Source organism: Charadrius vociferus, unplaced genomic scaffold (assembly GCF_000708025.1).
Source record: "Charadrius vociferus isolate BGI_N301 unplaced genomic scaffold, ASM70802v2 scaffold34, whole genome shotgun sequence".
Classification (NCBI taxonomy): domain Eukaryota; kingdom Metazoa; phylum Chordata; class Aves; order Charadriiformes; family Charadriidae; genus Charadrius; species Charadrius vociferus.
The window spans coordinates 1,039,255-1,049,267 of NW_009647989.1; the positions used below are offsets into that span (position 1 = coordinate 1,039,255).

The 10,013-nt window shown below is 37.7% G+C and overlaps 1 protein-coding gene across 1 annotated transcript; it reads right to left on the minus strand.

Moving 5' to 3' along the window:
- Positions 1 to 7,547, minus strand: ATP6V1D (ATPase, H+ transporting, lysosomal 34kDa, V1 subunit D). The gene is made up of 8 exons (XM_009883476.1): positions 7,434 to 7,547; positions 6,193 to 6,272; positions 4,724 to 4,791; positions 4,021 to 4,065; positions 3,442 to 3,545; positions 2,948 to 3,014; positions 1,404 to 1,482; positions 1 to 778 (listed from the first exon to the last, which is right to left on the minus strand). The coding sequence occupies exons 1-8, from the start codon at positions 7,536 to 7,538 to the stop codon at positions 637 to 639; spliced, it is 690 nt and encodes a 229-aa protein (XP_009881778.1). The 5' UTR covers positions 7,539 to 7,547; the 3' UTR covers positions 1 to 636.
- Between the last annotated feature and the right edge of the window lie 2,466 nt (positions 7,548 to 10,013).

The window sequence follows — 10,013 nt, forward strand, 5'->3', positions numbered from 1 at the left end:
AACATTTAAAATTTTTACTTGTTTCTAGCACAGACAGTACACAAGTTGGCAAACCTCTAATTAAAACCATAGATGTTTTAAGCCAATGGTAACAATTGTGCAACAAAAATAAATCACAGAAGACTGTGGATTTCATCAACAGGTTAGAAAACTAGAATTTTCTTTACTGACATCTGATGTCAGCTGGACCAATACCTGCTTTAATCAACTTGAACATTAATAGTTCAGCAGTAAAGAACATTACATGCATCTCCCCCCCTAAGTAACATTTTCCTCTGCTTGCACTAGGAAGGGGAGCAATTAAAGAGGAACCTGATTAGACAAATCCAGAGCCATCCTGCAAAAACCACAGCTATGGACAGTCATTTCTACTAAGTGAAGAAACAGGCTGAATGCACTGTAGAAGGTTTTCCTGACAGTAAAGCACCTGATTTATCTCTCCTTTTCCTCCTCTGCTGCAGTCAAGTTCCCAGATTTCTAATCTCCCAGGAGAAATCCACAACCCATTCAATTCAAGACGTATACACCAACTGAGAAGCCACAGAAGTATCTTTGAGGCAACATGTCCTGAATTATATTGCAATTGGACATTCTGTATTCTGGGTCCCCTGCTCCATATACAACAATTGTGTTGGGTTACTCAAAGAGAAGGTCTTCATCCTTCTCTTCCGCTAAGAGATTGGCTGGTTCGTGTTCCCCACCAGCAGCCCTCCGCAGCTCCCGTTCTTTCTCAGATTTTTCTTTCAATACTTTTTTCTTTTCCTGGATCTTCTTTAACCTGTGAAGAGAAATGTGGTTTTTCTGTGAATGTAGCATGATGTTTTCATAAAACAAGCTAGCAGCAAAGATGCCATAAAACTTGGGTATGGTAAAGCTGACTGGAGAAGTCCCCCTGGAAATGCAAATCCTGTAACAAATGGCAAAAGGCTTTTATAGCTAGCTGCTGCCATTGAAAAACTTGATCTCTGCAGATGAATGCATTTCTTCATCCAAACGATAAATATGTTCTTGACCTTAAGCACTACTCTGCTTGTCTCTAATGAAGTTAATTCTCCTTTCATTCATTTCAGGTCTGATATTTTTTGTTTCAGGTAGCCGAGAAGTGGGCTTGGTGTGGCAGAGGTGTCCTTAAAGCAGAACATCTCAGTGTACTGTATCACATCATCCTCTCTGGAGGAATGATAACAGCAGCTATGTACATCCTAGTGGTAGGGATTCATTTCTAACTTTCAGACTAGTAATTGCAAATCTCCAGGTGTCCAGCTCTGGAAACTCAATGTGCAGTAAGAACTAGGTCATGTTTAAGTGTTTGCTGCCAGATGTAGCGAATAGCTCTAAGTCCCTTCTGAGGAATGGTCTATTTGAGAAAAAGAGACCAGTCTAGTCTTGGTTTAGATATTTACCTGTAGAATTCCTCTCGCTCTCGTTCATCCAGTTCTGTGATGATATAAGAAAGAGTACGCTCAATCCTGGGAATAATCACTAGAAAAATATAAATAAGGAAGTTGTTGGACTGCTGTTATATTAGCCAGGAAGTTCTCTAATACAGTACACAGATGGTTGTTTAAAGTCAATCTAGTGATTCTTATGGCTAGGGGAAATTTACATGTCTTTCATGAAAGATCATCCTGTTTCATTGTGGACAAGTACATGTAATTGTTTTCTTCAATAAGTCTAGGACTAAATTAGGACTCTGAACACCACAGAATCTCCCACAGCATGTTCTTTTGAAAGATGCAATGGAATCAGTAAGGACTGATCCCTGATTGTTTGTAAGGTCCTTTTTCCCCATGGAAGTGGTTTAAAAAAAATCCTGCAAGAGATGGGCAAGATCTGAATTAAAACTGTTCTTCCATCACATTCTTTCAGAAACTTCTGTTCAATATAGCACTTTTACTCACAGAATTCTGATCTCTGTTCGAAGAAGTCATCATGAAAACAAATATTCAAATGTAACACCATCACAAGGAAAGAGAGAAGACATTAAACAAAGCTTTAACACCCAGCTGGGCAAGCTATGTGTCAGAATCACTTTTTGGAAGGAGAAAGCTGTTATCAGCACTACCAAAGTTATTTGGAAGGCTGCAGAGGAAACCTTTTCTACAGTCAAATTTGCAGAGTGATAAGCTGCAGATAAGGCCTGCATGTTCAAAGGAACAAGTCTATGAAAAACACTACTGAAAAGGACGGTTTAGAATCATGTACTGATGTAAGTAATTGCATACATGCAAAGATTAAATCTGAGCTACCAACAACTCGGAAAGGAACTTGAAATAATCAAAGCACCCTGGCAATTGCAGCAAAAGGAGTCACAGCAATATTGTACATAGGTAGTACTTAAGAAATTGCAAGAAACAAATTTAACAAACAAGAACATGAAGGATAAGGCATTCAGATAAAAGAAAAATACCAGAGTATTGACCTTAGACTGTTCTGTTTCCTGTAATATAAACCTGAATAGGTTACCAAGATTTCTCTCTGGATGTCTACTCTGCGATCCCATCCAAAACCAACAAAGTCACGACAGTTACAGTTTTAAAAGCTATTATGCTAGCTATTAGAATATCTTAACACATAGAAACATCCTTGTCTTTTGTTTCTAGTCAACAGACTTGACCAATATAAGTAAAAGTCGCTAGCAGAGATTCCAGAGCGTGTTTGTGAAATCTTTGTTCTATAGGTTCTCAATACAACTTCCTGGTTACTTTCTCGGGTTTGCATATTCATTTATCTCTGTGTACTCCAGTCCATTCCACTGGGCTTTTAATTTTTGTTCTTACTTGCAATATGCTTCATTGTAATGCTTTCTGAAGAGTTCTTGAACTGGTTATAAATCCAACAAAGAAGAAAGCAGTCAAAAGAAGAGCGGCTTCCATAACCCTGCTCCATAACCATCTTGCATGGAGACAGAAAAATATTATGCATCCCAAAATGGAAAAATACTCACCATGTTCAATTGCATTCACACGTCTGTTTGTTATTTTAATGGCTTCATCCAAAGTAACAAAGGATGTCTGATAGAATGGGATTAAATAATTAATACATAAGATAAATTCAGCATTTCCATCAATTCTATACACAAAATCAAATAGCACTTGAAAGCCAAATCCTGTAATGTAGGGTTACAGATGACATTCTTGAAAGAAACAATTTTTTCTACTAATGTCAGTAGCATGCTGAACGCTGCACATTAGCAATTACAAATACCACCTCTCCAAATAAAGTTTCTTCTTAGCATTAAGGAATAAGGACTTCTTTGAAAAGATAACATAAGTGTTTTATAGCTGGAAAAGGTTTGCAACTTTGTACAGCACTGGGATTAAAGGAGTATAGTACAGCTCAAAGTATTAAGCTATAATCACAGAGACTATGTTACTTTTATTTCAGAACAGTGAGAAACTAATGATCTCCTCTTTTTTTTTTTTTTTCCCTTCCACCAACCTGTAAGGAGGCCAGTTCCACAAGCAGCTCCACAGCTTTGGCATAGTTCCTCTTCAGCTTAGCCAGCTGTTCTCCACCTCTGGCCAAGCCAGTCAGCTCATAGCCTGAAAAAAAAAAAAAAAATCAAGTAATATTTGTTGCTGTTGCTATTGCTACTATGGTGTTTTCTTACTAGATAAAAATTAGTGCTTTACGAACTACAGAGATGCGGACAGCTCAGCAAGTGACAAGCTAAAACCTTTGCCCATTAACAAACTGTCTTTATAGTGGTTTATGTTACTACAGATCACTGTTGTGCATGTCCACAGTAAGACCTACCAGTCTCAAAACCTGGTAATTCAAGACAAGCCACCTCCTCGGCTAAAAAACTCACTGATTTAGGAAATTAAAATCTACTATGGTCCCTAATAATCCCTCCATGTCACAGGCACAGGGACAAACATCATAGAGGAAGTAAGTACACCTATGCCTATGATGTAAACTGACTTATCAGCAAGATATGACATGACAAATATATTTGTATTAGCATAGAGTAGCCATAAGTACAGGTAAGATGGAAAATGCTCGGTTTGTACTTACTGTCCCCGCCTTCCTGGTAATGCTCAAAAACTGGCAAGGTTACACCTGACAAAAGGGAACAAGAATGCGTGTAAGAGACACAAAGGGTTATAGATTTATTAAGTACAACTCACTTTTACCCCATTTGCTTCTAATAAATTATGTAAGCTCAGAAGTTCTGTTTCCAAATCTGCCTATATGGCTTGGAATGATGAAGTTATGCTGGTTCTGACATCTTAATATGGAACTTCAGAATTTTATTGAGATCACAAAGATCTAGACATGTAAAAAATTCATGGAAGTATTCCAGTTTATTCAGTGTTCAGTTTTATTATGTTTCTGGTTAGTAATGTATTCCCTGTGCTTAAGGAATATTTTAAGCATTCAATCCTGATTTTCTTGTTTTCTTCATAGGCAATTATTCATATTTAATTTCCTGAAACTTACTTAATTTTTGAAACTTAATTTCCTGATCTATTTTTCAGTAAAGCTCTACGGAAGTTATTCTTTGTGCGAAGATCTAGAAATCAGACTGCAGATTACACACACTCATCTAATTTTATGAGAGGTAAATAACTAAATATAAAAGTCATCTGCTGTATGTGAAAAAGATTAGCAAATTACAAGTGTTCCTACTGTGTGTTTGGATGCATGCCTGCATATTTCAGAGTCTACTCCCACAATTCCTTTAAGCGTTGAAATACTCATAGTCCGGAAAAATCACCTGCTACATTGTCTTTTTTAGCTCTGATCTTGACTTGAGCTTTGTTCACATTTTGGATCACAGTGGTACTGTAAGGAAGAAAACATACAGGAAAGCTGAAGTGGTTCATTAAGTCATTATATACAAGATGAAGTAGTTATCAAATAGCTGTAAAGATCTGGAAATTGCCTTCAGCTCAGTTCTCTCTGCAATTCATGGCACAGATTTGGAAGGTAATACAGAAGCTTTGAAAGAAATAGGTGTTCAGCAATGTTTGGAAATGTAAAAGATGCAGAGTCTGTGAAATGTAACTTTAGAAATTTCTTAGACCAAGTATACAAAGCATAGCTACAAACTAGCCAGTTATCTGGCAAAGTACTTTAAAATAGTTTAGTAACATCGAGTCTAATCAACCTGTGAGACTTTTTTCCCTAATACAAGTGAAGGAATTTCAAGGCTTTTAATGCAGACCAAGACCACAACATTTTGTTCTTTTGAGTTTGTATGTATTTTTTCTTTCAGAACAGGCATGAGTTTGTTCACCCACTAACTCTATCATATTAACAAACTTAAGCTTGTACAACAATTTGCCTTGAAGAATTCTAAAGTGTCTTAAGGTCTTAGAAGAACAGGTCACTATAGCCAGCTCTTCTATTGAAGTACAGTTTGCGTACAGGGTGGCATCTGACTACTGTTTATAGCTAAACATTGCGACTGGTTAGGACAGGAAACGGCACCCTCTCCAAATGAAAGGGCAAAAAGCCTTTTCTCCAGCAGCACACAGATTATTACTGTGTCTGATCACTTAGTTCTTCCCCATTAATTGGCAGTACCATCAGCTGAACCACTAACACTTCCCCAACTTCCACAAAATCTACGCACACTTGAACGAATTACACAAACACCCTAGTTAGAACTGTAATTTCCTAAAATACAATTAAAAAATACCCTACTGGAGGAAAAAGATGTGTTTCCCCTCTGACATACAGCCCTCGCTAGCCCTAGTGAGACAAGAAGTCAATGAGGTAGGAGCTTAGAACAATCAGTAAAATTTCTGTATGACTTACTGGGAGAAAATAATACACATTACATCCGGGCCTCAAATTCATAACAAAGATCAAAATATTAAATGGTCCAATACTCTACTATAAATTCTTGTTTCCCTAAATTTTAGACTTCAAGCTGCAAAAACCAACACCTTCTTAAATCAAGGATTTGTAAGTAAAGTAAATTTTGTTAATCTTTCCACATTGTTTAGCTTCTGACAGAGTATACATTTGCATCATGCAAATTATCTCTCTCCTGCAGTGATGTCTCCCACCTTTACCTAATGGAATTCAGTTCATCCTGTCCTGCCTTGTTCACTGGGGGTTTTTTTGGTCTTTTTAAAGTGCGTTTAACAATTTTACTTATTTTCCAAAAAAGAAATGAACAATTTATTGATCCCTCTTTCCCATGGGTAGGACATCCACAAGATCAGCAATCCTCACCTGAAATCTCCTGCTGTAAACTTTGCCTCAGCGAGTGAAAAGGCAGCTTCTCTCATCACCTCACCCATCAGCATCTTAGTCTGTTTGAAAAAAAAAAAAAAGGCAGCAAATACAAGGCACATCATTACTCCTTTTCCAGGATAAATACTGAACAGAAGAAAGAGAAGAATAAGAAATTTAAGAGACTGAGGAAGTCCTGTATGGGTAGTTTACTCTCAAACTGCAAATAGTAATTCCCAGGTGACTGGCAAAGAAAAAAGAAATATTTCAGCTGTTTCACTGACCTGGTGTAGAACTCACAGAAATGGCAAGAGACTTGTCTGTCTTAATCAAAAGTCTACTGCATCGGGGTTAAATCACAACAAAAAAATGTATCAGCAGGAAAAAAAAGGAAAACACTCTTACTTCATATTGCACTGAATACTGAGACAGCTGAAACTGTTTTTCAACATACAGATGTATGTGGCTTTGTGAAGCTGCGCTCCCCTCCTACTCCATTTTTTCCCAATTTTTACACATTTGAAGCCTTTTTAGCTAAAAAATATCCTATTGAGAAGCAAGAGCCTTTGTCTATTAGACAATCTACAGGAAACAAGATAGAGAGTGCCAAGAGCTTGCTTATAGAGCATGGCAACAAAGCCCTACTGCTAACCATGGATATTGTAGCAGTTGCAGCAGTAGGGTAGAACAGAACAAGCCATATTAGGCTCTACTGAATATCTTGCAATTTGTCATTCACGTTGCAAAGGAAGAAGGAGGACTCTGTGTTTCTTCATAAAGGAACAAGTTCCATCTGGACAAAACTTCTGCTTTCTGGTGTACCTAGTCATGCAGGAAACATAGATCTGCAGTATTTTCCCAAGCCAGATAAAGCAACAAAAAAGGGGCTACAGAAAATGTTAAATCGACTCCTAAAGTATTTTGCAGCATCAGAGCAAATTTCCTGTAATATAGAAGAGATGATACGGAACTTGGGACACAAAAGAAAGCAGAGCCTAGGATTGGTTGGAAAGAGGTGAAGAATATTAACTCTTACAAAAATTCTGTACCATTGCAGCCAGGAAAACACAATTCTGCTCATCTGTCCTCAGTAGCCTCTCTTACAAAAACCAGGTTATCCACAAAGTTGTCCTACATTCCAGCCTACCTAATGAAGTTAGCAGAATGGGAACACACAACTGACAGAACAGTCAGATTTCAAAGAAAGTGAGCCAAACAGAAGAAAATTCTGATTTACCTACCTCAATAATTTTCTTAAGGATCTGCCTGAATCGAAGTGTCAAAGCATCAGATTTTTTCTTCAAGAGATTACGACCTGTTTGGGCTCCTTTCAAACGAGCCTTCATGATGGTCTGAGCCCTGTTAAACAGAAGAATAAGTAAAAATATCCTGCATCATCTGAAAGGATTAGGAAAAAACTTATGCAAAGCTTTCTGACATGGACGTGACTGAAATTATGAAGCAACCAAGAAACATCAATGCAGGATTGCCACTTCAGGACAGAATTTTATATATATTCACATTTAAAATCAAAGGAATTTATTATATTTATCTCCATCATCAATGACAATTACAAGGTTATTACCCATGAAGTCAAAAGTCATGGAAAACGGAGAAGTCATTTTTCAGCGCTTCTGTAATAGGGAATAAGAGTTTTCGTTTTTCTTGATGACTTACAAGTACCAGAAATCAAACTACCCCAAAAGCCCACTGTCAGTGTGACACTGGTATTGCTTTTAAGCGCTTTTACTGCTATGTCATCTTCTCAAAATCAGACAATACAGCAAATTCTTCATGTGATCATAACTGTTGATGTTGTGTTTTGATTTTACAGAACAACAAGTTACAGCAGTCATACATTCTGGTTTAAAGAAAGTCAGAAAGTACAACGATTCCGTATCTTCATACGCTGCACAGGAGATTTACAAGCTATTTAAGACAATCAGAAGTAGCACCAGTTTAAAAGGGATATTAGTAAGCTAGCTGTAGTGTTGTATATCCTTTACTTCCAGTAGGACACTTACAGGTTTCTCATACAGAATTAGAAACAGAACGATTCAAACCTTGCTTCCCTCTCTTCTGCGGAGCATGTTTTAATTTGAAGAATCTTTTTGATTTAAGTTAACTAGAATAGCAGGAGCTATACTACAAAAACCACAAGCTGTGCTAACTTAAGCTACCACTTTGTAGACACAGTCACTACACACAAAGGACAATACTCAAGTCAACTCTATGTTAAGAGAAGCCTTATACACTTCCTCTCTGACCTTGGAAAATGTAAGTATAATTAAGATTCTACCTACACAGTGGAATCCATTACTTTCCACATATACTGCCACATGATGAGAATAGCTCCATTAAGATCTACCAAATACTTATATGTGAAAACCACAAATACTTTCTGAATGTTCATGATAAAAGAGTTAAAGAGTAAAAAGGCAGCTTTACTTTCACAACAAGCAGTCTTTGTCACCATCTTGAACCAGTTCGCTCTGTTCATCACCTGCCAGAGACTGGCTGCCCTTCTAGTTCAAGCAAGATTTCACAGGCTCTGAGAGTCCATTAAACAAAGTCTTGTTTACCGTCAAGGAGACTGAGCAGCTTCTGTAATTGGTCATACCCAACACTGAAGAGGCTCATACCAGCATGCTACTTCACAAAGATAAAAAAAAACAAAACAAAAAACCAACCAAAAACCACAGACATTGTGAAATTCTGTTCCATCAGTTAACAAAAAAAAATTGTTGCAGAGGCAGGTCATCTTTATTTTATCGTCCTAACTTACATTCTCATCAAAACACCAGCCACATTATTGGTCTATTGCCTCATTTGAAAGAGGGCTTGTAAATATTAAGCCTTTGTACATCACCACCACCTTGCCACAATGATATATCAGCCCACAAAACCAGATACCTTTTAAAAGGGATTGAAATGCCTCCTCATTGGACTTGTAAACTGAATGAAAAGAGCACGATCGAAGAGCAGGAGTGAGACCAGATGATTTAGCATATGCAATAATTTATTTCTAAACTAAGTTTCAAAACAGAACCTTTACCATGTAACGTATTAATCTTTCTGTATAAACTGTTATTTGCTATGTCCTGAGCTCATACATGGGGGAATAATTATTATTTTACATTTGAGGTTTTCTGTCCTGCAAGGCACCTTTTTACAAAGACTGCAGCCAGGCACCAACCCAATTTTATGCAAGAAGATTTGAAATAGCCTTTCGCCTTAAGGCAAAGTCTTTCTGTCCTGGAGGGTTCTGAAGAGAAACTGAACAGCATTATTAAAACAGCAATTTAATTAGCAGATCAGTTTCAGTTGTTTGTCTTCTTTCCAATGTTGGCAGCTTTCTAGGCCTTCTCAGGAGACATCTGATTTCATGACAAATAGTTTGCTGTCAGGATCTGGAAAATTACTTAACTGTCCACTGCACTTCACGCATTTTACTTCCTCCTTCTTTTTTAACACTTTATGGCCAACCTCTTGTACAGCAGTATCGTCTATTAAAAAGTGAAGGGAAGCTACAGTTTGATTTGCGCATTTTTTCTTACACGTATACCCTACAAATTGCTCTTTTAAAAATAAAAGGTTTGCATAATCGCATGATTTTAAATAGCGCGCGCACAAACACACTGGAAGCCGCTTGCGTCGTGGCATTGGACCCTGCAGTGGCCGTCTGACGGCTGACAGAGCTGATTTTGAGCCTGACAGGAGAAACTGAAAAGAACCTCTAACTGCAGCCTTCGACTGCTTGCCCAAGTGTTTGACACGAAGCCCTGAGGGATGCCCGCCCGCCCTCTCTCCCTCCTGCCGGG